This window comes from Pungitius pungitius, chromosome 18 (genome assembly GCF_949316345.1).
Source record: "Pungitius pungitius chromosome 18, fPunPun2.1, whole genome shotgun sequence".
Lineage (NCBI taxonomy): Eukaryota > Metazoa > Chordata > Actinopteri > Perciformes > Gasterosteidae > Pungitius > Pungitius pungitius.
Window position 1 is genome coordinate 4,252,361 of NC_084917.1, and position 25,621 is coordinate 4,277,981.

The 25,621-nt window shown below is 44.3% G+C and overlaps 2 protein-coding genes across 5 annotated transcripts in view; both read right to left on the minus strand.

Moving 5' to 3' along the window:
* Positions 1-433: 433 nt before the first annotated feature.
* On the minus strand, positions 434-5,124 carry sdad1 (SDA1 domain containing 1). The gene is made up of 22 exons (XM_037485487.2): positions 4,906-5,124; positions 4,699-4,803; positions 4,462-4,560; positions 4,259-4,369; positions 4,008-4,079; positions 3,823-3,923; positions 3,673-3,730; positions 3,518-3,592; positions 3,314-3,415; positions 3,157-3,226; positions 2,954-3,057; positions 2,809-2,866; positions 2,677-2,735; positions 2,514-2,590; positions 2,261-2,358; positions 2,099-2,175; positions 1,848-1,977; positions 1,636-1,727; positions 1,337-1,527; positions 1,140-1,224; positions 714-875; positions 434-623 (listed from the first exon to the last, which is right to left on the minus strand). The coding sequence occupies exons 1-22, from the start codon at positions 4,993-4,995 to the stop codon at positions 576-578; spliced, it is 2,064 nt and encodes a 687-aa protein (XP_037341384.1). The 5' UTR covers positions 4,996-5,124; the 3' UTR covers positions 434-575.
* An 875-nt stretch (positions 5,125-5,999) lies between these two features.
* ptpn13 (protein tyrosine phosphatase non-receptor type 13) overlaps positions 6,000-25,621 on the minus strand; it is a 34,229-nt gene continuing 14,607 nt past the window's right edge. Inside the window, exons 8-49 of one of the 4 annotated variants that reach the window (XM_037485083.2) lie at positions 22,897-22,989; positions 22,680-22,779; positions 21,798-22,014; positions 21,011-21,085; positions 20,748-20,916; positions 20,108-20,258; positions 19,844-19,982; positions 19,397-19,549; positions 19,013-19,195; positions 18,751-18,913; positions 17,232-17,667; positions 16,561-16,667; positions 15,955-16,005; positions 15,293-15,382; positions 15,060-15,167; positions 14,795-14,926; positions 14,231-14,697; positions 13,686-13,817; positions 12,675-12,768; positions 12,500-12,585; positions 12,263-12,422; positions 11,963-12,177; positions 11,736-11,834; positions 11,240-11,607; positions 10,986-11,145; positions 10,751-10,906; positions 10,450-10,621; positions 10,136-10,346; positions 9,962-10,035; positions 9,817-9,878; positions 9,569-9,724; positions 9,155-9,320; positions 8,914-9,003; positions 8,709-8,815; positions 8,566-8,621; positions 8,382-8,479; positions 8,104-8,252; positions 7,922-8,012; positions 7,434-7,771; positions 7,117-7,332; positions 6,966-7,028; positions 6,000-6,858 (exon numbers count right to left, since the gene is read on the minus strand). In XM_037485083.2, coding sequence (XP_037340980.2) covers positions 6,781-6,858; positions 6,966-7,028; positions 7,117-7,332; positions 7,434-7,771; positions 7,922-8,012; positions 8,104-8,252; positions 8,382-8,479; positions 8,566-8,621; positions 8,709-8,815; positions 8,914-9,003; positions 9,155-9,320; positions 9,569-9,724; positions 9,817-9,878; positions 9,962-10,035; positions 10,136-10,346; positions 10,450-10,621; positions 10,751-10,906; positions 10,986-11,145; positions 11,240-11,607; positions 11,736-11,834; positions 11,963-12,177; positions 12,263-12,422; positions 12,500-12,585; positions 12,675-12,768; positions 13,686-13,817; positions 14,231-14,697; positions 14,795-14,926; positions 15,060-15,167; positions 15,293-15,382; positions 15,955-16,005; positions 16,561-16,667; positions 17,232-17,667; positions 18,751-18,913; positions 19,013-19,195; positions 19,397-19,549; positions 19,844-19,982; positions 20,108-20,258; positions 20,748-20,916; positions 21,011-21,085; positions 21,798-22,014; positions 22,680-22,779; positions 22,897-22,989 — 6,431 coding nt within the window. In that variant the 3' untranslated portion in view covers positions 6,000-6,780. Of the gene's footprint in view, positions 6,859-6,965; positions 7,029-7,116; positions 7,333-7,433; positions 7,772-7,921; positions 8,013-8,103; positions 8,253-8,381; positions 8,480-8,565; positions 8,622-8,708; positions 8,816-8,913; positions 9,004-9,154; positions 9,321-9,568; positions 9,725-9,816; positions 9,879-9,961; positions 10,036-10,135; positions 10,347-10,449; positions 10,622-10,750; positions 10,907-10,985; positions 11,146-11,239; positions 11,608-11,735; positions 11,835-11,962; positions 12,178-12,262; positions 12,423-12,499; positions 12,586-12,674; positions 12,769-13,685; positions 13,818-14,230; positions 14,698-14,794; positions 14,927-15,059; positions 15,168-15,292; positions 15,383-15,954; positions 16,006-16,560; positions 16,668-17,231; positions 17,668-18,750; positions 18,914-19,012; positions 19,196-19,396; positions 19,550-19,843; positions 19,983-20,107; positions 20,259-20,747; positions 20,920-21,010; positions 21,086-21,797; positions 22,015-22,679; positions 22,780-22,896; positions 22,990-25,621 lie in introns of all 4 variants that reach the window. The other 3 variants (XM_037485084.2, XM_037485081.2, XM_062558808.1) reach the window with 3 other exon arrangements.

Sequence of the window (25,621 nt, forward strand, 5' to 3'; positions counted from 1 at the left end):
CTTGATTTGAGTTATATTCAGTGTAAACTGTACAACGTCTGCATGAACACATTGAAACAGGTCTTAATGTATACGTATAAAGAAAACAATTATATCATCCCAAAAAAAAAAATCTGGGTCCATACTATAAAATAGATATTCCGGAAAAAGTCACAATTTGGTTTAAACGGTCATCTCAACCGGAATACAAAAGGGATGGCATTTTTTTAATGAACTTTAATGAGATGATATGAAAAAAAGTCTAAGAATTTATCATTTATGGTTAATATTAACACTGTCGCTGCCAAGTTAAGATAACAGGTGCTGTCAAATAAATGTTGATAATATGGTCATCTAACTAACCCTAAATGAAACACCAGGAATATGAAATGTCAACAAAAGTAACAGCTAGAAAACATCACTAGGACACAGACATCCACACAAACTGTCACAATAATTATGAAAAACTGTTTATTTCAATGCAGTGTGAATGTATGCAGTTTAACATGAATAAACCAGACTGTTTTACAGGCTACTTGAAGGATGTACAACAGTATTTGACATTGTCACAACAATGATCATCATGTCCGTCCCGTCTACTTGTACTGCTTCTTCTTTTTCAGGAGTTGAGTCTGTAGAGCAATCTGGACGAGGAAATCCCAAAAAATTCAGTCCAATTGAAATGCCACTTACATTAAACCTAGTCAAATACAGTTCTGACAGGTGAGACTTGCCTGTTTCTCTCTGAAGGAGCGTTTGCCTTTGGTCCGGACATTCTGACTGTGCCTCATCATCATGAAGTTCTTCGTCTTTCTCTTCTCCCGGTTGCTGGTGCTGGCGTGCGGGTTCAGCTTGTGATGCTTCTTGACAAAGTCCTTCCGGTCACTCCGCCCCGCCTGGAAAGTCAAAACGCGTCACTACGGCTGGAATGGGTCCTCCATCAGTGATCAATTCATCCAACATTTCCAACGTAAATATTACCTTTAATACCAAAATTGTTTAGTTTTTCTTTGTTACCTTTGACATTGTAACACACAAACATTTCTAATATTAACTATGCCCCCATGAACATGTATTTAATGACCACACTTCTTCATAGAGGCATCGTCTAGTGTGCAGATTCCCCCTCTCCGATCCTCCTACTGGTGATTAGGATTTACCATTGCTGTTGCCAGGCGTGTTTCCTTGTCATCCTTCGGTTTCTTATGCAGTTTCTCAATATTCCTCAAGGTCAGCACCTCCCCTCTAAAGGATTTGGAAGAAAACCAGCAAAGTATCTCAGTATGATCTTCTCTTTATCCCCACACATGCCCAAACATATACGTTTTAAGCTCTTTGTTAGAAACAGCTTCCTAACCGGTTGTCGTCCTCCTCGTTGAGCTCCACGTTCTTCCTTTTCTGGCCTTTGCCTGGTGCCGCGCTGACCTCCTTGGCCAGCTGGACCAGACGGATCTTCTTGAAGTCATCTTGAGTGAGCAGCCTGCTGCCGCTCACCGCAGCTGCTTTGGCTTCTCTTTCCTCAACTGGTATATTCTGAAGCTTCTCCGCCTTACACACACACACACACACACACACACTCTTACATTAGAACAACGATGCCACATTCACACAAATGAACAGTCAGCATTTAAATAAACCATCCCGTTTTATTCTCACCACTTCTCCCGTTTCTTCATCAGACGAGTGGTGGACATCCACCCACTCCCCGTCGTCATCGCCGCCACTCATACTGGCGCTCTCCCAGCCATCTGGTGTACAGTATGAAAAATGTGATATTCATTACCACACACACACAGGATTCCGATGGGTCATCTACAGTAATCAAACGCCATGCATATACACAAACAATAATATAATAAGCTGCTCACCTCCGTCTTCCTCTCCCTCTTTGCTCCCCTCCTCCACCTCCAGGACCTCAGCTCCAGGGATGTGATCTTTAGCCTCCATCTCTCCGTAGTCTTTGATCTTGGCCTCTGATGACGCTTCTGTGGGTCTCCCCTGTTGGGGGGGGGGTGAAGAAAAATGGCTCAAACCGTTAACCTTTTGATAGACAGCGCTTCGTAAGTATCACAAGTACTCGCATTATTGAAGAAGACTTTCAGTAAACGCCGTCGCTCACCCTGTCCCTCTTGTGCAGCATCTGTGGGTTGAGACTCCTGAACAGCTGGATCAGTCCTCTGGCAGACATCATCACATCTGAACACAAATACACACATCACCATGTTGCTCTGGGAGTGAATGTGCACAAACAAGTACAGGAGATAGAAAAAAGAACCCTCACTCTTGTCTTTGTGCATCTTGTACTGAGCGAGGTCCTGCAGCAGGTCTTCGTTGATGGCGAGCGGACAGCGCGCCGCCACCTCTCTGATGGCATTCATGCTTCATACACAAAAAAAAAAACATTACTGGCATGGTAGCTACAAAAAGAAAATGTAGGATTTGCAGTTCTGGTTCCAAAATGTTTTCCCCATCACATTTGAATCCATGCAAACACGCGATAGCTAAAACCAAAAGATGGAGAAGGCGCCACTCACCCCACGGTCATTACCTCCCCGGAGTTTCTGTCGGTCACAAAGTTGTTGGCGATGGTCATGATTACAGGTTCGATGATCTGCAAAAGGGGGGGGAATGTGTGAAAAGGGTTGTACAGGAACCTGTACGTTACCGTGTGGACCAGCTAGATGGATCTTAACGCACCTCCGGCGGGACGAGTTGATGGGACGCCTGGGCGGCACACAGAAGAATCTTTGTCACATCTGGAAAAGCAACAGTTTGTTAAAAACATTTCAACAAAACACTTCAATCCACTTAGCTGGGAGGTGTCGTTACCTCTTTGATGGGGCTGTAGAAACCGCTGAACAAATGGATAGAAATTGAAGAGGAAGAGCTGGAAAAGAAAAGAGTATTATGCTTTTATGCTGATGCTGCACATTATTCACGTTCTACACGTGCACAGACTCGATGGCTCACTCACCTCGTGGATTCCAACCAGTCTGGATATGAACTCCATCATCATGATCTTCACCTCAAACCGCTCTTTTGAGCCTTCCAACTGCTTCAAGAGTTTCTCAGAGAAATCTTTGTAAAAAAATTATATATATATACACATATATATATATATGACGTGAATTGTTGCAAAAGTAACCCAGAACCGATTCGTTGTGCTGCAGAAACTACCTTGCGGGTCGTGAATGAGGTGAATGGCAGAGAAATTGAACACTTCCGGCTTCTTCTTTTTCTTGTGTTTCTGCCCAGAGGGAAAACAAACAACTTTATTACATTTAACACAAATGACACCATACGAGTTATTACATAGTAGTAACAAGACTGGTACCCTGAGGACTTTCATCGCCTTCTCCAGCTTCTTCTTGTTTTTGCAGGTTTTCTTGCCGGTGGAGTACCTCACCTTCAGGTCTCGGACCGATGGTCCCCCGTCCTGCAACACGAGACTGATTATTAACAAAAACATTTTTATATCTTTAACAGAACGAGAAAAGTGTCACATTTAACAACTTCTCGCATTTTTTTTGGTACTTGCCTCAGAGTCTGAATCGCTGTCATTTTTCTCATCCTCATCTTTGCCCAGAAAGAATTTGAGACCGGCTACAACGATCTAAACAGGAGGAGAGGCAGGTGAGAATGTAGAGGACGGCCACCAATGAGATACATCGCTCTCAATGTGACATGACATACCTTGGTGACCTTGGAGAAGCACGCCGTTGTTATGACATTAACTGTTTTGGCATCGTTCCTGTGACAGAAAACAAAAAGACAATAAGACTAAAAGAAGCAGACAAAAAAGAAAAAGCATTTTAAAGTAAGTAGTGTACAAATAACACCCACCATATGTCTCTTTTGTAAAGCTCCACCATCACGTCTAAGGAGATCTTTGCTGCTATGGGATTACTGTCTCTCAGCATGGTGTACATGAAGTTCTGTAACGTCTGAAACGCACAACATGGTCACACAAGCCGCTTCAAGCCGCCGTAGTCAAACACGTGCGAGTGTGTGTGTGTGTGTGTACTTACTGTGTTGACTTTGTTGTTCTTGTGCTTAGAATTGATGTTTTTGATATCTGCCACAATGTGTGTGTACAGTGTCTGCAGGGAGAGAGAGAGAACCAGGTTTTTACTTCTGAAAGGAGGGGGGGGGGGGTGGGACTACAAAAGAGCATGTCAACAATGAAACAAAAAGCCAGTCCATTTGTAGCATATGTAGATTCATATCTAAACACTTTGATTATGTGCACAGATAATAGATGTTGGCGGGCTGAAGGCACCTTTCTGAGAAGTTTGTCGTGGCATCGCAGCAGCTCAAAGAAGAGCTCCAGGAGGCAAGTGGGGTCGATCAGATTTTTATTCCTCAGGAGAATCAACGCCTTGCAGAAAGTCTGACAACAAAAAAAAGTCAACACACAAACGTCTATATGCATGAATATCAACCGGCTTATTAGATGCAAGTATCGGGAACATATCGACTTACCATTCGTAGGTCTGGCTCTATCATTGTGTGGTGACTCATTAATAAACTAGTCAGCTCCTGTGGAAAGGTGGACAGTTGCTGCAGGTAGCAATGGCCAACCTGCAGGGACAAACGGAGCTATAATTACACCACTCTGAGACGGCCATTCACACTGTAGCACTGCTGGTATTCAACCAAGCACTTGTTATCCCTCAATAACAATAACTGCAGCCCCGCTAGAGGATACAAACACGGTACCTGAGCGAGAAACATGACAAGATCTGCGAGCTCCTTGTTCGGCTTGTCAGGCTGCAGTTTGAAGATCTGCAGGTTGGACTGGTAGTGTCGGAACTGCTGCTGAAACTGTTGGAAGGCACAACCTCGTCAAACCGCGAGCGGTTAATAACTACGGAAAGTCTACGAAGTTGGCTAACAGCGTTAGCACGGACGGCTAACAGCACTCACCTCATCCACGTAGGACTGTGGATCCCTTTTGATTAGATTCTGCAGTTGTGGCAGATTGTTCGGCAGCTTGTTGTTGTGTCGCCCGGACATGTTTCGAGAGGGTATTTGCCAGTAAGTAGCGGGGGAAAAAAAGTCTAAAAGGGAACGAATTTACAAGACAAGCGTGGCAAATGTGGAGGCTGCCATTTAATCGCAATAAGGGAGACGTCACTTCCGGCTACAACACGTCACTTCTGCTTTTATTAAAGGTGACTTTTATTTATTTTTCACTGCTCTTGGGCATTCAAGTGATTTAAAATTCATAACAAATTCATAAAAAAAATCGACATGTTTAAATAACTAACGTTATAGTTATATATATAACTTTTTTCAAGCGTATACATACGCGACCACACGGATAAACAGATTGATAGTACAATAAGACATGTCTTACTACCTTTAATGTTGTCCTACATTAAAAACTATTCCAAGTCACTTTGTTTAGGTTTCAAAAGTTCTTACTTTTTTCCACTAAAGCAGGAATCAAAATGATTGTAGTAGAAAATATGCTTCATCTTTTAATTAGAAATAAGTGGCATCATATATATTTTATCAAATTGTAGCACTTAAATTGTACTTATAATGGCTCTTATCTATAGCAAGTTGTAAATAAGCTTATTTATTGAAATTGTTTGTTGAGTTTGTATTCTTATGGTTGAAATGCACGTATTGTGAGTTGCTTTGGATAAAAGTGTCTGCTAAATGACATGTAATGTCATTTAATCATAAATAGATGACCTACCAACTATATGCTACATATTGTTTTAATTTTGGACTAATAAAAGGTGCACTTTCTCTACAAAACAGAAGCTTGAACTTCATTTTTCCTCAATCATAAACTGATTCCTCATGGCTGAGGAATAAGATGCTAGTAAGACAAACATGGTTTGTTAGACAAATCATTTAACTATTAGTTACTTCACCTTTATAAATATTAATTAAACACATTTTTAAATCACTGAAAAAGAAATTCAGGAGTTCATCCCAATTAAACTTCGGTCCATGAGATTTTAGCTTTATTTGATTTTTAATCGTCAACGTTTTTTTTTTACCCTCAACATGGATTGGTGTCAACAGCCCTGCATATACAAATGCAATGTATATTTATATATGCGTGCATTTGTTCTTCATCAACCCTTACTCATGTTTACAAGTTGTAGCTTTCATGCCTCACCTTAATCTTTTTGTCTGGTCAGCAAGCTTGAAAAGGGGGATAGATGGCGTTGAAAAATGATGCAAGCCATAATAGGCCCTCTCTTCAAAATGCAAAACACTTGAATCGCATTTTCCTCGTTGAATAAAATATCTTGTCACATTACATTTAAAATGTAGGCAGTTTATTTTTCAGGAGATGAATATGTACACTTTTAATTCCATCATTTACCTCAGGCAGGTACTGTATAATAGATTTACAAAGCAAATACTGACATAGTATTCTGTCAAGGCATGTTCCAGCATCAAAATAGGAGTCAAAATACACAAGTACAATTTTGTTCCACATAAAATATGAAATCATTGTTCAGTTTCATTATTTAAAAATAATCCAAAGATCTGGAAAAAAAAGTAGGTTCTCTTGTTGACAATAACAAACACAATCAGCAGTTCTCAGAAGTGCATTGAAAGTGATTAGCATCCAGACACAGAAGGAGAGAGAGAAGTTGGAAAGCAAACATAAAAATATAGACGTCTTTAAAAGGATGTGCTCTCAAGGAACTGGATATTTTAGGGCATTTTAAAAAACATGTAGTGTAAATTTGGCAATTTGTGCCTGTGTCAACTCTTCTCCATTTTTGTTTTGCTCGGTGAAACGGCCCCTCAGCCTCTACAGGAGGGCTATTATCCAGAGATGTTTTCCTCTGCTTGAAGGCATCGGAGCACATAGAGGATCACTTGATAGCAGAAGACATATTGCTCCTGCAAATAAACAAAATACAAATAAAAAAATTAACAGAAATAATGTCAAATCAGAGCGGTGAAGAATTAAGCTCACCTGATAATTAACTTAAAACATTCAAACTCACCTCCGTCTGGATCATTCCCTGTCTCTGAAGTCTCATGTTCCTGACCACATCTGAAAGATCAAACTACAGAAAGTGCTTATTATTAGATTGTGATTATGGCACAGGAGAAGAAAAAAAAATAGCAAAACAGCACGTTAGATGGTGCACTTACATCAGCGTCTTTACTGATGAGCCCCAGTACCACGTCTATGCAGATGAGGGTTCCCGATCGACCGATGCCCGCGCTGCAGTGCGAGACTATTGGACCGGAGCGGTGCACGTGCCTCATGTAGGAAATGAACGTGAGCAGCTGCTCTGGCTGCGAGGGCGTCCCGTGGTCCGGCCATCCCGTGTAGTTGAGGTGAGTTACTCGCTGGATTTCAGCGGTCTGAGGGAGGAGACGCTCTGAAAGTTAGCGCGTTCGCTCACAGCGTGGAAACGTAAAAAAAAAAAAAAAGTTTTTTCTTTGCGATTGGTGCACAAACCAACCTGGACGTCTTTGACCTCGATGAGTCGGATGACAAAGTTGTCGAGATATTGGTCTTTGATCAGCGTGATCTGTAACCTGTCGTCCACCATCTCTGCCGTCCTTGGTGTGTCCGGCCAGTACCGCTGGCATTTCACTTTCCCTCCCTCTACTTCCTGGGTCATCATGGCGATCACGTTGGACTTCTGCTCCCAGACCATTTGCCAAAAGTCCCCCAGGGTTGTGGGCAAGGGCCCCTGACAGGCAATGTACATGTAGTTCTCGTCCTTCACTGACATGTTGATGAAGTTGGCGTTGATGTAGCCCCCGTCTTTTCCAAGAACAACTCGAGTTGTGTCAACTAGAAGAGATTTTTACCTTAAAAAACTATATGTATATTTTTTTCAAATCATGTCCAACATTGTGTCCTTAAGTACTGCCATTTGTCAAAAAAGCCTTTCTGTTTCACTTTAGACACTTCACAAATACCACCCTTGCAGACTGTTCTTACATGGAACAATATTCTTGTAGCGGTTCTTCTTCTTGTTCTCCCTCGTCTGACCAATCAAACAGTCGTCCAGCGGCTGGAGATTCTGAAGGTTCTGCCAAAAAAATAAAAATAAAAAGCTCATAAAAACATGTAATGAAAAGCAACTAATTGAAAAGGCATTGAATTCCAAAGTAGATTCTTACATCGAACTCCTGCAGAGGGACCTTCTGCTCCAGAAGCCCCCTCATCATGCGAACCACCATGTTGAGCTTGGGTCCCGTGTACTGGCCATCGGGGACCACTTTGACGAGGGGCAAAGAGGTCAGCTCGTCCTCTGTGATGATTGGTCCGTCTTTAACAGGAATGGGGGGGGGGGGGGCAATAAAGCAGAATTACCTACATAATTCCAGATTACAAAACTACTATCCTCCAAAAACTAGACAAATATTAACTGATTAACTCACACCGCGGTCACTCTTACCATCTCTTGATTTGGAGTTTATGTTTTCAATCGGCAATTCATCACTTCCCCATGTGATTTCATCTTCCTCTGGCTGTCCAGCACTCATTTGCAGATAGCTGTTGATTTGAAAATCATAACCATTCAGATGTTTATTAATAAATTCTCTGTCAGTTTAGTGTAAACTCCAAAAGCAAAATCGTACTTTTCATTCCTCGGATCGTCAACGTTGTCCTCTTGCCACTCCCCTTTTCGGGAACTCTATATAGAAAGAATAAAAAAATATATATTTAATTTAAGCTGCATATAGCATCAATGTTTCTCCAAGTAGGGAGATCTTAGTTGAACCTCAGGGGAATCTTCAGGTAATGAAGAACCATCACAGTCGGTGTCCTCTGAAAGCTCTGCGCTGAGCTCCGCCTCTCTCTTGTGTCCGAGCGGATTGTCCTCGTAGTCTGAAAAACCAGAAAAAGTAGTCGAGTTAACATTTTTAAATCACTTGATAAACAAGATAATTAATTGCAAAAGGTTCCACTGAGATGCGTGCGATCACCTATCGGCGGTATGGGAGGGCATCCGCCAGCCTTCAGCTCGTCGTGGAGAGTAAACGGCTTAGTCTTCGCTCCGCTGTGCTCACTCAGATCTGAAAGCCACGTGAAGGGGAGTGGTGTGTGTGTGTGTGTGTGTGTGTGTGTGTGTGTGTGGGCGTGCAGAGAGAAAAGAAAGGGTTGCATTATTAATAACGATGACTAATAATGAATGAAAAGGCGTAGCGATTCCGTGCTTGCTTGTACCTGCGTTTCCATTGCACCGGTCGGAGTTGATGGGCAGATAGGCCAGGTATGTACTTGGGTTCTGGTCTGGAGGTCTGGACACTATGAGATGCACCAGGCCTTGAGCTTTACGGATGGTGGTGACAGCTTTGGTGTGGGACACGCCCGTCATTAGCTCCTCATTTACCTGCAAGAAAAATTACAATCTTTGATACACGTGCACATGCAAGAACAAAGCAGGCAACACAAAATAAATGTTCAGCACTGAACTAAACAAGGTATTTTTGAGGTCGTTTGGTTTATTTAAAGTTCTTAGTGGGAGGTTAGCTGTTAAATGCATTGACCAGAATTATACATTATAAAATGTATATGAATTAAATCTTGATTGACAAAAGTACATATATTAACCTTAAATTGTAACCCAATATAACTCACTTTAAGCAGCCTGTCCCCGACTTGCAGTTTGCCCGAGGACTCTGCTATTCCTCCCGGAGTGATGGACTTGACAAAGATCCCCCTTTCTCCTCCAATGACAGAGAAACCCAGACCTCCGGACGGCATCTTCTCCAGATCCAGATTCATGATCTCCTCCTGCACATAAAAAACTTCATTTGTTAGACAACAGTTTGGTAGAGAAGCGGCTTCACAATGTTATTTAAATTTATATACATTTCTAAACTTACCTCTAAAGGACAAAGTGCTGCTAGATTCTCTTTATCTCTTAGATCTTCACCTTTAACAAACCCTTAAAACGGAAAGCAAAGTTGCAATCACCTCAAAAATAATAGACACAATCAGCATTATTTCTTTTATGCATCTGAAACATACCGTTCATGCTGGATGAGACATTGTTGTTGAGAAAAGAGACACTTTTCTGCCCGGCAGAAACAGGCTTTCCATCCCTTTGAGAAAAAAAAGAGAAAATGTTAAAAAACAACTTCACATCAAAAACCTTACACGGACACAGCAGGAGGAATCAGGCGTCATTCTTTCAGAAACTACCTGGTGGCTTTGAGTATGAGGTCGTCGAGGGACAGGTGCATCAGCCGGGTGCTCTCACCAAGAGTCAGGTCCTGCGTGGGAGCACCGTTGATGTAGTGGATGAGATCGAGTGGTCTCAGGCTGCCCTCCTCAAAGGCCACTGAGCCGGGAACAATGTCTTTGACAAACAAGACATCGTACACACTGTCACAGCCACCATCCAGCTCCAAACCTGGCGATAGAGAAAGATGTGGAACAATCAAGACTTGAAGTATTCCTGCAGCTTCTGGGGAAACTTGACAAGAGATGTTTTCTTCGTGAGGGCCGTTTCTCACCCAGAGGGTCTTGACTGCCCTTGAAGCTGATGTCAGGCAGCAGGTGGGCTTCTAGGGAGGGCTTGGGAGCCTCCAGAACCCTCCCGACCACCAAGTCCACCACACGAGGAGCCGCGCGCACAAGGTTGACCACCTCGGTGTGGCCCATGTTGCTCACATCTGTGTTGTTTACCTGGAGATGAAAAATACATTTGTTCTTTACGGATTTTAAGGAGACTACAGTCTTTTGTTAACTGCACCAACCACATGGGCAGAAACATACTGTGACCCGATATGAAGCAGAATATGGATGAATTTCTACCATAATCATCCGGTCCCCGGGCCTCAGGGTTCCATTTCCTTTGGCTGGATCCTGGATGATGTCATGGATGTAGCAGCCATGATCGTTACCTTTTGTGAGGGTGAAGCCCAGACTGCCCATTTCTGACTTCACCAGGGAGACCTTGAGCTCCACCTCCTGACAACAGAGACGGATCGTGATTAGAGAAATGACCCTTGGGTGTGATACATACCCTTATCTTTTTCTCGCTCCTTACCGGGACAAAGTCCTCCATGTCCAGTCCATTGCCAGACACGGTGAGGTTTAATGGCACAGGCAGTGGAGGAGGCAGGGGATCTGGGCTCGGGGCAGTGGGGGACGACGCCCTATGCAGGGCGGACGACTCCACATCTGCCGTAATGGGGGATGAAGGACACCTGCCCAAACAACCATGAAGAGAAAACTATGAAATATCAGAGGAAACAATAATTGCGAACGATATTCCCATTATTTTAAACACCCGTCTAGTACCTCTTGCTGAGGTCCGATCTCGTCAACGACAAGTTCGGGGAGTAGAAGGCTGTGGTGACTGTGTCGTCCAGTTGACCTGTGCTGTCGTAGCGGCCCAGGTGGCTGCTCGGGGTGTGGTAGACACTCTGCTCCCAGGTTTGCCTCCTGTGCTCCACCGGGCTGGTGCTGAAGGCCTCCTCCACCTCCTCGTCCCCGTCAGTGCTGTCACTGTAGCTGTTGTGTCGCCCGGGGCTTTTGTGCAGCAGCCGCTCCAGGACGTCCTCCACCAGGCTCTTGCCTTGTGTGCCAGGAGGAGATTTGTCCCTGACCACAGTCAAGCTGGACTGTGCAGGGGTCACTAGGGCCTTTCGAGGGGATGGCTTGGGCGTCTGGGAAGAAATCGGTTAAAATGCAGTCACCGGTTACTGGTACTTATCCACACAGTAGTTGGAAGAAAAATAATGTGATTTTTACTGTGAAGTAGGCAGACAATATGGAGCTTTATTTACTGACTCACCACAGCTGAAGTGTCCATTTCAGGTAGGACTTGATATTCAGGTCTACAGAGAAGCAGATTCACTTCCTGTCCTGTTCCTCGCAAAGCTGATATGACCTCCTAAGTGACGGAATGACAGGATCGACCAATGAGAGCACAGGCCGAACAAGTCCCAAATAAACTGTTCTGAAAACCTTATTTCACTTGTTGACTGATTGGACCGGCAACTGGAGAAAAATCCAACTTACATGTTGCGAGAGTCCTTTGAGGGAGGTCTGATTGACCCGCATGATGACGTCGCCCACCTTGATGCGACCGCTCTCTGCGGCCGGTTGCCCTGGAAACAGCTTTTTAACCCGCACCATACTGGAGCCGGGGGGTTCGTCGGGGATGTGTTCCTCCCGACTGAAGCTGAAGCCCAGACCAGACGTGTTCTTCAGCAGGCACACGTCGAACACATTATCTGCGGGAACAAAGACACGCAGGTTCTACTCATTGGTGTACTTTTAAAACGCTGACTTACTTGACCCAAACCGCTGTCGGCTCACCTCGCGTAACAAAGCTGTACTCCGGTTTATCCTTGACCGGAAGCGGCCGCTCTCTGCTCTTGGTCTCGTCTTGCTGGCTGGCTGCCGTGCACTGAGGGGTGACGGGAGCATGGACGCTGTCTGCGGACAAGTGGCCCTTCTCCAGCAACAGGTGCACCAACTGAGGGAGAAACGCTCAGCGTCAGCAATTGAAACAGCTGGTCGGCGGAGGTGCTGGAGGTGCACGTCGTCCCTCACCTGCCCCGTTTCTCGGAGAGCTTCTACCGCTTGCTCGTGAGTGGCGCCCTCCAGACTATTTCCGTTGACGGCGACCACGCGATCACCTGAGCACGGGACCGCCCCAAAGCCATTAAGACACAGAAAGAGTGGAAATAGAAGACGATAATTTTTTTGTTTTTGGTGTTAACGTCACCTTTCTGTATCCTCCCGTCGAGCTCAGCGGCTCCTTTCGGCATGATGGCTTTGACGTAGATGCCTCCGTGTCGGACCGTCGTATTGACTCCTCCCTAAGAAACAAAACACACCTTTTAAGCTATTGCCTCTTTGGCTGATTGGACTATGTATTTTCTATGGGGGAGATGGGATGGTGGAGTTCTTCTTCATTTCAGGTGTAATTGCTAAAATTTGAAATACTCGGTCTCTACTGTGGGTTAAGTTATGAAAACAAACTTCATAAAGAGGAGAACATTAGGCCAAAGTTCCCCTGCAATAAACGCTCTAGTTTGTAAGCGTGTAGATTTCGTTGTTTTTGGGCCTTACCAGAGATCAGTGTTTAGTTTTGGTGATGGGCTGTTTGAGCAGCACAACAAATGACTGGCTTAGATTTAAATGGATAGCTCAGTAATGCCATCAGCTGACTATCATGTGCCGAGGACTATATCTTTTTAAATAGTCTTCAACACATGGTTGCTCACCTTTGACAACCGGATGAATTAATTTAAAAATGAAAAAAAACTTCCACTGTGATGTTATTGACAACAGTAAATCCTAATAATCAATGATGATAAGACAATGAAGTTGTATTCTATGTCCATTTGGTTATACATGATACTATTGATATTGAGTTGAGTGAATTGAGTTATTATTCTTAAACACAGCAAAACCGTGTCAGACAATCACCGTATTTGTTATTGAGTGTTTTCCTCGATCAATAAGGAGTTGCACCAAAAGGTGCCCACAGACGGCTCACTAACCAGCCGGATTTCAAATGTTTGCGGTCCAAAGACACAGAGTTAAGTCTATTAAAAAATAAATTAAATCCTTATTGGAAAAAAAAGGAAGACAGCATGCAAAAAGAATTGGGTGGGCAATATTTCCACTTAACAGCATGCAGTGTTAAGAAAGCAAACCAAGCAAAGCGGTGTAAACACAGAGGGACCACAGGATGAGAGGGAAAGGGGAAAAAAAAAGAGAGGATTAAAACCTTGCCGAACAGTACCGTGACACTTATGCCCAGGCTGCTGTCTTTTTTAGACAGCTCAACGTCAAATAGTTCTCCTGGACAGAGACTACTGACCCCTGGCACATTACCATTTACATTTTCCATGTTGTATTCCTGCAAACAGAGAACAGGGTATTAAGTTGAATTTTCACAAGCGGGAACATGCATCAAGAAAACGGGATCGAGGGAGAGGGAAGAAGCTCAGCTAGGTAACGCAGAGAGGAAAATGAGCAAACATTACATTCCAAGAATAACATGCAGTGAACAGGTGACACAGGGCCTTGCATTGACATTGTACATGTAATGGTAGGCAAAGGTTATAAACAACAGGCAGTTTGTTGTGCCAAGCATCTGAAAGGTAAACGTGATGCTTGTTTGAGGAAGAACGGTTCTCATCCTGTTCTATTGAGAAAAGGCGATTTATATTTATATTTGCTCCGCATGGTTTTAACTCCTTGATCTCTTAAGTGGACCACAACCCTTCAGGAACAAAAACAAACGGTGAATTTGTAAACACAAAAGCGCACCTTTTTGACTTTGACTTTCTCTTGACTACTGGAATACGTCTCCTCATCCATGTCTGAATCCCCCCAGTCGGAGTGCTCGGGGACCTTCGGGGCTTCTGACACTTTAGCTTTTCTAGTTTTGGGGGGCAGAGCCGGCGGCGCAGGATCCAGAGCCGGCGGCGCAGGATGCAAACCCGTGTTGGGTTCTGGTCTACGACGTTCGGTAATGGTTGCAGTGCCCGTAAGCCTTTCTAGGCACTGCTGAACATTAGCAGGGGGCGGGCTTATTTTAGCGCCGCTGCTGGTTCTGGAGTCCTGAGAGCTGAGGCTGGGGGGCTGGTGGCTCAGGGAGGAGGTGGATAAGGGTGTGCCAGCGCTTCCTGTTCCCACTCGCTCCTCTGGCGAGGTATCAAAGTCTAGATCTCGCCCCTGGCTAGAGTTCGGTGCCTTTACTGCAGACTTGGCTTGAACGAGGCTTGGAGAAGAGTCTGTCAAAACAAGGAAGACAAACAGTCAAAGAGAAAGCACTGCTAACGGACTCGACTCGTTACGACCAAGACAAAACAAAAAAAGAGATCATTTTACTTTTGTAAAGGCTTTCCTTGGGCTGCAACACCACCAGAGTAACATCATCGGGAGCATTTTGGAGGACGTCAATCGCGGTGGCATGAGAGAGCCCCTCTAGGTTCACATCGTTCACCGAGATCAGCCGGTCACCTGCATGGACATTACAAGCGTGACATACACGCTGGCACTGCTAACTGATATAACAGCAGAGACCCAAAGCTAAAAATGCTTCACAATCTAGCCCAATGTGAGGAAGCGCAGCGCGATAAAACACCGGTCCTACCAGGTCTGAGGCAGCCGTTGACGTCAGCAGGACCCCGAGGAGTGATGGAGCTAATGATGGTGCCAAGGTCCGCCCGACCGGACATCTCCCCTCCAACAACCTGGAATCCTTGAGAACATGCACACACAAGACGTGAACACACAATCAAACATCTCAGGGATACTTCTACTCAACAGCAAGTGGGGGCAGCATCTGAAATCAAGTTATCTTAAAAAATGCATATGGAGCCTTACCGAGGCCATATTTCACATCTTTCTTCAGGTTTACAGTTGTGATCTCTCTCTCTGGAGATGGTAAGGCAATTAGCTTTTTCTTGAGTGAATCTGTGCAGAAAAAGGACAAATGGCATTCGTTGTATGTACCAGAATATACAGCTACTAGCTATTAGTTCTGTCATTTCTGGATGATATCATCCCATATTCTGGTTAATGATATACAGGCCATTCTGAGTGGATAAGTATATCTACACGGGAAATATTAAATCAGCTCAGGCACACATCGCTGCTGAAGGACAACTACTTTTCGACTGCTGGCTAATGGGCCTGAAAAGGCGGGTTAAGCTAGGATAAAAGGTCACGAGTTCAACGCCAAGCATGAAGCTATTAAACGGTGGGACAGTTCAACGGTCGGGCAGCACGGAGAGGCCCGAGACGCAATTCTGCATTATATAATTGCGATTCAGAACACAAGGCTTTTTTTTCTTGTATATCCGTACTTGGCTGTGCCACGATCAGCATGCGGTTGAACAGATTGGAGCGGGGGATTACGCACGTTACAAAATGAGCCAAGGGAGAGAGACGTCGGAAGGTCTCTGCATTTTGAGATGATAACGTAAACAAAGCGTGGACCATCAGGTGTCTGCGTATCTGGGGAAGTGAGATATTGTGACACGTACCATTAACAGAGGCTGGGGTTGAAGGGCCGGAGGAACTGTGCATACTGACACCTGGGGAACAAACACTCAAGAGCTCAGAAAAACTGGGCTTTGATTTTACAGAAAACATTGTAGGAAATGCAAGTATTGTCACTAAACTAAAAGGCACTTCAACGCTATAATTTCGATGTTTCCCATGTGGGAACTCAACTACTTCACCGAAGGGAACACTGTGCCAAACATGCAAAGTACTAAATGTACTCCACTCTGCCGCCAGTTTTCCTTCTTACTGTTGAATGTAGCCAAACCTCGAAGCGAACACTGCAGTTGTTTTGTATATCTAACGGCTGGTCTTCAGAATACATGTTCATCATAATTACTTTGCTTTCCAAATTTTAATAACATTGATCTTTAAAAAGCCTCCTGAATTCTTTCATTGTCTCAAAGTAGAGAGCTTGAGCCGCACAGAACTTCTATCTGAGCTGCTGGTGAAATATAGGAGTCTCCCCAACAACTGAGATTGCATTGACAAATACAAATGTACATTTCAGGTGGAAACTCAACAACACCACTTGTGCTTTCATTCACCAGAGAGCAGAACCATGCTCGGCGGGTCCAAATCCTTACCGACTACATATGCTTGGCCAGTCTCCTCTGTGGAAGAAGAGTCGGACTCTTTTTTGGATTTGCTGAGACTCCAGGTTGGGCTGCTGTGCGACACTGTGCCAAAAGATCTACGGAGGAGAGAGAGAGGGGTAGTGGTAGACAGCTCAGCCTGTGGACACATCTTTCTTCATTGAACACAAATACAATAAGAAAAAAAATTAAAATCAAACCAAAAAACTATAGTCATTGATGATCTGTAAAACTGACACGAGAGGGAGCAACTTGGGACACACACGGGTAAGAACAATTTAAAGACTCAAGTGTGCATGTGCACAGGCAAATACACACAGACGCTACCACCACCCCCGAAGGTTTAATTAGAGGCTTGAGGGAGTGTCGTCTGTGTCTCTGTGGCATTAGGCGGAGCTTTAATCCGAGTAACAAGTCCTCACTTTGGTGACTCCTGAAGGGAGCTTGGAGGCTCTGGCACTGCCGACTTTACAGACTAACTAATGAACACATCCCAAAATAAACACATACATCCCATTTCCTAAACAGGGCATAAAATGAAAACCAGTATACAATGTTGCAAGTCCCTCAAATAATATCAGCATGAAAACATCCACTCCTATTTTCTTCAGATCTACCGTCACTCACACACACACACACACACCCACAGCATTTAAACTCACTTGTCCTGTTGGGTCAAGATGGAGTCTGTGTCTGAGCTGGCTCGCTGGTGTTGCTGGAAGTGAGGGACCACTTGGCCGGGTGGCGCCTGACTCAGTCGGCCGTGCGACGTCCCCCGGTGAGACTCCGCCGGTCGCTGCTCCGGAGACTCGGGCATCTGACCGAGGTTGTGGTGGGAGCGGCTCATCATCCGCGGGTTGGAAAGGGCCGTCGAGGCAACCGGATTGAAACCCGGAAAGTGGACCTCATCTTGCACCAATATCGGGCCGGACGGTGCTTTGTGCAGGGCCATCTCCGAGTAGGAGATCCTCTTGAGGTGGTCCGGGTTGGAGCGTGTTGATAAGCTGGGGGCCAGGCTGCCCGAGCTCACCATCCTCCCCACTGTGTCGCCACCGCGAGGATCAAGGGAATACTGCAAACTGCTCAAGGGGCTGTTCTCTGGTTACCACAAGGGACGGGGAAATACAGCTTAGTGACAAGTTAAAAAAAAATAAAGCAGGGAAATCCCAACAAGCTCAAGTGTTGATCTACTTCATTCAAATCCACCTTCTGAACAAAGTATTGTCAAGACAGAAAGAGCAGGCACCGTCCTAAAAACTATTGTGTTTTTTCCCTCCAGACTTATCTGTTGGGGGATCACTTATTTCACACCAAGACTTCTTGTGACTCCTCGTGCTCTCGTGAACTCTGCGACCTCTCGTTAACTTTGTGACCTCCCCTTTACTCATAACTGAAGCGGGCGGGGGCTCGAAGTGTGCATTCCTTCACACCTGTGTCCTGCTCCAGTTACTTTGTGCAGGATTGTCCTGAGTGGTCAACAGGGACCTCTCTGCTTCCAAGATGCTTTGTCAGACCCTCCTGCTCCTCTAAGGGAGAGGGAACTATGTTTTGAGCTGAATTGTGTCATAAACTCCTGTCTGTACATTATCCACTAAATTCATTACATTATCCATCTCCATAAGTAATAGTGGTGGTGGTCAGTTAACTGATGAACCTGGTTATGACTATGTCAACAATCTGGGGGCAGTATTAGGGCGTGATGAAGGCAAAGCCGTTCTGATGTTCGGCCAAGTGAAACAAAACCTACCAAGAAAGTTAGGGAAACTATAAAGCAACTACAACAACGTGTTTGAATGACTTATTACATAAATAGATAAATAAGGGATATTACAGGGAGGTTAGACAAATTGACAAACTGCAAAAACAGTATATAATGTCATTTATAAGCAGAAAATGCATAGTCTCCAAAGGAAATCTGAAGAGAAGGAAAGAGTAGGCAGCAGCTGTTATCTGGAGAGCGCATAGGTGGGATGGCACACATGCAACTGCAGCTAGAAACAGTGTGGTTTAGAGTTGACATCATCACCCTTTCTGAACACCGTGATACTTTTAGGCCCAATGTGTGAAGGCATTTCTGTGACATACTAACAGATTATATGGAGCTTCCCGTTGACCAAAGTTTTCCATCGCTCATGTCATGTGACCTCTACGCACTGGTGTGGATGCTCACTCCCCTCATACCTAGGTCTTGGAGCTCCTGGTTGCTCTGGCGGGCCTTCATCTGGAGGTGGAACTTGTGCTGATCGGAGCAGAGCTGGAGCAGATACTGACAGGTCTTATTGCTGTCCGTCTGAAACAGGTGCTTAATCCCATCCGAGGTGTTCTGGAGGCAAATCTTCTTTTTCTTCAAGGTGATGGAAAAAAAAAGCTTTCATTAATATTGATGACCAACTAGAGTGAATACATGAGTTTCACATTTTTTATCGTTAAGACAAATACGTACAATGAAGGAAATCTTTTTAGTCTCCCTCCAGGGAAATCTTAGCACCGGGGTACGATTTCCGTTAAGAACCTCAAAGATGTGCACCCCCTTGGAATAGACACCCAGCATGATGCCTGTCTGGGACCGCTTCTCAGGAAGCACCCGGTGGAAATGGACGCCATACTCTGTCAGCCTCTGGCTCACCTAAAGGACAGTTTGTTTGGTGTTAAACTTCAACTGAAAAGTACTTCATCCTTGGCCAAAGTCAACTGGAACATGAGACATTTTGCCCATATAAAATCTTCACCTCATTTGTCACAAAATAAACACATTCGTAGCGATAACTGAAATATTTTGGTTCATCTTTCAAAAACCAGCGTTCCTGTACACTTTGGCCTTACTTACCTTGAGAAACTCAAACTCTGCCTCAGTGTCAGATGCTCCATAGTAGTTGCTGTGAAGTTTTGTCAGTTCCTCCTTGATTGTCGTCTGTTCCACTTTGTCCTGGACGGACACCGGCACGTAGTGCTCCACCCTGAAGTAGGTCTTCCCATGGAGCTGAGGCACAGAGATTAACCACATTATTTAGAATGTTTAATACCATGGAGTTTAAGAACGATGCCCTGAAGGGCAAAAATGCCTGCTTTTATAAGAACACAACTTTGACTATAAATACAGAAATGGTTTAAGCTGAATTCTCATCATATTAATACCAGTTTGTTCACATAAAGGGTAGGGCATTTTCTTTTGTACAGTCTTCAACATGTACATTATCCTCAAAAACAATTTTTATGAATTGCACCCAACACTCCAGGGATCTTTAACTCAGCAGAGATCAAAGAGATTCACTACCTCGGGTTGGTAGTCACTAAATTCCGCCTGCAGTGCCAGTGAAGCTAACAGCATGGCAGTTTCGGTGTCACAGCGCATTCTTTCCTCCAGGATATCCTTCCTCAGCTGTAAGTAGTATTGATGTTTGGTCATAGCGTGCCTGTTGCACAGAGAAAGACATATTTGGAAAACTTAAACATGATACCCTACCACATGGGTCCATTGTTCTGTAACAATGAAACTTGCGTCACTTCAGGTTCTCTCTACAGAAATATATATACTCACTGAATGAGGTTGACGTCATCAATGAAGAACTTAATGCGGAGGAAAAGATTAAAAGGCACATCAGATTTCTTCTTCTTGGGATCCTCCTTCCATCCCTCCGGGGCCACTTTGGACAGTTTGGCTTCAGGATCAACAAAGAAGAACTCCTCATCTATGTGGGTGAGATTTTTAAAAGGTAAAATAAAATGAATTAGCAATGTATTTTTGCTTGCAGCATCATTAATTAACCCTAACCCCTAACCCTAAGGAGACATCAGGTATATACAATGTATTTACATGGGACTACCATGGACATCCTGCACAAAAAACATAATCAAACCCTATCCATATGCTTAAGATATGCTCACAGTTTTATACATATACTGCATTTAAAAAAAGTTCTATAACAAAATATGCTATTTGAAAAAGGTCTTCACGGGCAACACCAGATCCTTGGAATGTTCTCTTAAGGGAGAATGAGGCTTTAAAAATGAGTCAAAGTGGATGAGTAACGGAGCAAACACTGGTTAACCATCAACAACCATGGTGCAGTAACTACATAACCTAATATGCAAGTGCACGCGATGGCACTGCATTTGCCAGACAAAAACATGCATACACCCAACTAACAGGAGACATGCACCGCAGCATCGTTCATTACCTCTGAGGTATGCTAAGCCAAAGAGATGATGTTCCACCAGTCCGATGTGGGCGACCGCCATGTCCAGAACGTCCTTACAAACTGCCTTGATATCACAGCTCAGCTCCAGCTTTTGGCCATTCAGCAGCACCACACCCACCTTCCGCTGCACTTCCTCCACTTTGCCACGCTTCTTGTGGACAGAGGAAAAAGGAAGGATGAGCGGATTGTAAAAGGAGATATAAAGCAGTTTCTGTCAAGTGGCGTTAAATGTTCATCCTTACCATTATGGAAGAGGGAACGGATAAGGCCACGCAGGGCTCACCGGCCATCTTCACAAACTCAGGCCCGTGGAAGCTCTGTCATTGGTGCAAAGATAAAAACATGTTCAGCTGACGGAGCGTTTATTTACAACAGGATGGAAAGATAATTCTTAACCCGATCATTCATTTCATATAAATTCTTTTGCTATTATGATAACGGATCTTGTCAGTGCTGAATTACGGTTCAAAAACATCTGTAACACACATGCATAAGCAACACGTCCTTTTTAGACTGACGCTCACGCAGCAGGCTCAAACCTGTTTTTAATAGATATTCCGAATATGAATCATGGGATGAGGGATGAGGTCAACTGCGAACGTCAGCAGATTTGTTGCTCGTTTACCATTTGAACACATTTTGATATAGTAGATAGCGGCTGACATTAATTACTTTTGTCAGGCGGGCAACGTCCTACTTGCCAATGCCCTCATGTGAATCAAAGGGTGTGAATCTATCACAAAATAGATTAACAAGCTTCAAGCGATTGTTAGTCAGACCTTAAACATAAGCAGTTCCCATTGTTGCAGAAATGTATTTTATCTATTTTCAGGAGTTGGCTGTGTCAGTTGCTCGTGTTTATACATCTGGTTTACTGCTCTACAGGATCCGTAGTAAACAATGAATATTTGGAAGGGAGACTACAACACAAACAACTGAAGCGATCCTCAAAGTTGACATTATAAATACTAAACAGAGAATCATTTTAAAGCACATCCGGCATTCTGTTTAGCCACAATGAGCAAACACCTTGGGTTTGCGAAGTGGTATAGAAGAGGTGAAGAGGGGGTCCCGGAGGTCGAGCATGGAGCTGCGAGTCGGGGCCAGGGGGTCGTCTGTGGGGTAGAGGTTGGCCCGGGACAGCCTGTTGGCCAGGTGGGCCTGGAGCCGCTGCACCTCCTCCTCCTGCCTCTGGAGAAGCAGCTCTGCTCCAATCAGGCCTTCGTCGGCCGCCCCCTCGTACAGCCTGCAGGGGGGAGAGAGAGGAGGAGTCGTCAGATAGCTATGTGGGATTCTTCTTTCACTTACTCCATAAAATAAATATGTGAAAGTAGCAACAACAATGTCAGTCAATGTGTTTACACACTAAGGGGCACGAAGTAGAAGCTGCTGTGTCTTCTTTTAGTGTCGGGGGGGGGAAACAAGTGCGTGGTGGGACATGGTGAAAACATTGTTTTTTTGTTTTTTCTATAAGCGGTAAAAGCAGGCAGCAGTTCTCTGTAATGCCAGATTAGAAAGATTTCTGAAAGCGGATGTCACATTAGATGACCTCACTAACAAAGCATGGGGGTGGAGCCCGCTGTGCCACACCATCAGCGATTGGCCTGGAGGACCAAACCAGACAGCTCGCTGGAGTAAACAAACACATCCAAACACATTTGATTCAAGACACGTGCAGTCCTATGCAGTGGAGTGGATGTTAGAATAATTCATTCATTCACATATACATTGATTAATACACTGGTATTTGCTATATTTTCCAGCCTTACAACAAGTAAATGGAAAAACATTCTTTCTGAGATTTGGGGCTAAAGTACTACCATTTAACTGGTAGTTGGAGGCTGCCTGCATAAACACAACGATGGCAGCTTTTTTGTTAAACGGCCTCCTGTATAGAAACATGTGCGTTACCTGTGCCTGTTTGTGATGTGACTTGTCAAGGATAGGGCATCGTGTTCGGAGGAAAGTGCCAGCTGGGAGCTAAACCTCCTCACCTCGCCGGGTTTCTTGGCTGGAGGAGAGAGATTAGCAAGAACCAGTACATTTTTTATTTCACATGTGTTGATTTGATTTTCACACATTGAACCTGCTGTAAATGTACCATATACATACATACACTTTTTTTTACCTTGTCTGTAGTCTAGATCTGAGGAGGTCACTGAGGGGCTTTCACTGGATGAACTGTAATCACTGTGGTACCTCTGCTGGATGTGAACTGGGTCTGAGGGAAGAGGGAGACCATGGCCCATCTTTAGCAAATAACATTATGAACTAGTCATTAACATAAAAGGATGTCTGCCAGGAGATGAAATGGTCAAACATGGACTTCATGCACAGAAGACAACTCTAAAATAAAAATGTTACAGGGGCATCACTACACTTTTTATGAGGTTTAGCCAGCAGGTGTACTAAGAATTGAGAGTTTTTGCTTTAGCAAAACCCTCCAAATCCTCCTGAGGCCGATGACAACCCTAGACAAGTAGACTGAGACACAAAACGCAGGCATTACTCATGCTGTTGCAACACTCTTTACGAAAGGCATATGGAACTACACTGAAAAGCTTCCTCTGCACGAGTGCATCCATGCATAGCTCCGGTCAGGTCAGAGAGCTTTTAAATGAGGGTGTAATCTTTTGTCTTGCTTGAGTGACGGAACCAAAGCAAGTGCAGACAATCTCCGCACAATGATTTACTTTCCTCTCAGGTGAAGCAGGGAAACACCCCCAACACATTCAAAACAGGATATTGCGCCAATAGATCATGTGTTTCTCTTCCTACGGTGCTTGGAAGAACTTGAAAGTCCTGCTCTTCGGTTTCAGCATGAGCAAATGGCATTCCCATGACACCGATCAAATATTTTTCTTGAGAAGTTTCACAGGAAAAACCTCTTTGTGATGATGCATGCCGTAAATAAACTCCACTGTGGCCCAGCAGCAACGCAGCCAACCTTACTATGAAAGAGAAGGCCAATGGATTTCTGCCTTCCGCTGGGCAGTGAGTCACGAGAGAACAGAGGAACGGTGTCTGATAGCGATTCACCATCTTAGATTCACCAACTACAACTCAAAACACTGTATCACACATACGTTCACCGTCACCTATGTCCACTATGCGGCTGCAGGTGCAGTCTTGGATTCATTTTGGGGATTTGATAACAGCTCAGAAGGAAAGGGAAATATTAGGATAATAACTTTGTGAATTTAGTTATGGCTTATAGACAACAAAACAGAAAAACATTGAAATAATTCTACTAAACAAAAGCTCATTAAGGTTGCCGTTAAAAGAAAGCAGTGTTCCAGATGTGGAATTAAACACAATAGATCCATAAAGCAAAAAAAATGGTTGAAGCTTAATTTGTGGTTTGACCGTCTGACTGCTTTTTTAAGCAGTGTTAACATAAGTTAGAAAAACAGCAGAATTACATGTACCGGCCTACTGTATAACATTTTTTTATAAATGTAATTGCATTCCTTTCTGTTGCATATTGAGTGAAAAAAATCCATAAATGTAACCAAGCCACGAAAATGAACATGCTGTCAACCTTTCATCATATGCCCAAAACAACCTACTGCAGCTCAAAACAACTCAGGGAAAGAGACAAAGCGCATCACGGCTGATTAGAGAGATGAAGAGCCACATCTGGACAATAGTGAGAGAGAATGTTTGTCTCAGTGAGCAGGGAGGCAGAATGGTTGGATAATGGTTAGGTGCGACTAATAATGCAATAATGCAAGGCCAGTGGTGTAGTTTAATGCTCCAGCTTACTCCTATCATGCTCTCTAGGCTCTATCCTGTATTTTTCCCCAATGTCAGGACTCACACTTTCTTTAACTGGAAGAGCATAATTTCCTGGGAACGAATATTGCAACCTGTGTTTATCCTCCTTGCTCCTCTCCACTTCCTTCACCGTATCCTCTTATTTCCTCTCCCACATCTCTGCTCCTCTTTCCCCTCTTGCTGAGTCCCTGCAGAACAGTCACTTTAGCCTGGTGCGAGTACACAAACAGCTTCCATAGGCTCTGGCAGAGAAGAGACACAAACTCAGACTGTGAGATTACTCAAAGTCTGGTGGTCCCCCGGAGAAAAACAGAACACCCTTTAAAGCATAGACTTAAATGGATAATAGCAGACAGAAACCCCCGCGGGTTAACATGACTGACTGACATTTTAAGTGCATATAGTGCAGGAAAATAGCCAACCAGAAAGGAAAATGTGTCAAATCATAACATTCCTATTCTGCTTCTTTTAGACATTATGCTTAATGGGAGTCACAAGTTTAAGAGATTAAAAGAGATCATTATTCATACCTAAACCCTATAATAATAACAACTGTGCTTTGGTTTGCTTTTGCAGAGCACCTCCCTTTCCCCTCAGGCAGACGTGTTTTGTGTTGTTGTCCGGGCTGGACCTGCTCAGGTCCAAAACCACATGACCTGCGCCAAGAGCCGGAAAAGTCCAATAATGTTTGGAATTCCCTCATCTGCTGCGCATGACTTCAGTTACAGCCTGCGAGGAAGGTTTTCCACCAGTTGAAGCACATTGGCACCAAAGTGAAAGGGGTGAGACATGGGGGACCAGGTATAAACATGCCCATGCACACACAGGCATGCACACACACACACACACACACACACACACACACGTTAAGTTATGTAATACGTATTCAGTCAGACAAGATTTGCACACACACACACACACGGCAGAGAACCAGCGTGCAACTGGGTGAAACCTGAGAGCACTGACCACTGCTGCGCCATCACTTCCCTGCAGAAAAGAACAGAAAAGAGTAAGAGCAAAAGAAAGAAGAGGAGGTCTCTGCCAAATAACCGATTCACAACGCCCTGCAAAGGGCC

Bases quoted from the DNA above. Each gene is read 5' to 3' on its own strand.
- sdad1 (XM_037485487.2), bottom strand. From the start codon at position 4,995: ATGTCCGGGCGACACAACAACAAGCTGCCGAACAATCTGCCACAACTG. The intron at 3,731-3,822 runs GTGGGTGTTATT...TTTCTGTCACAG, and splicing joins CTTTACAAAAGAGACATATG to GAACGATGCCAAAACAGTTA. The intron at 2,176-2,260 runs GTGAGGGTTCTT...ATTTGTGTTCAG, and splicing joins CAAGATGCACAAAGACAAGA to ATGTGATGATGTCTGCCAGA.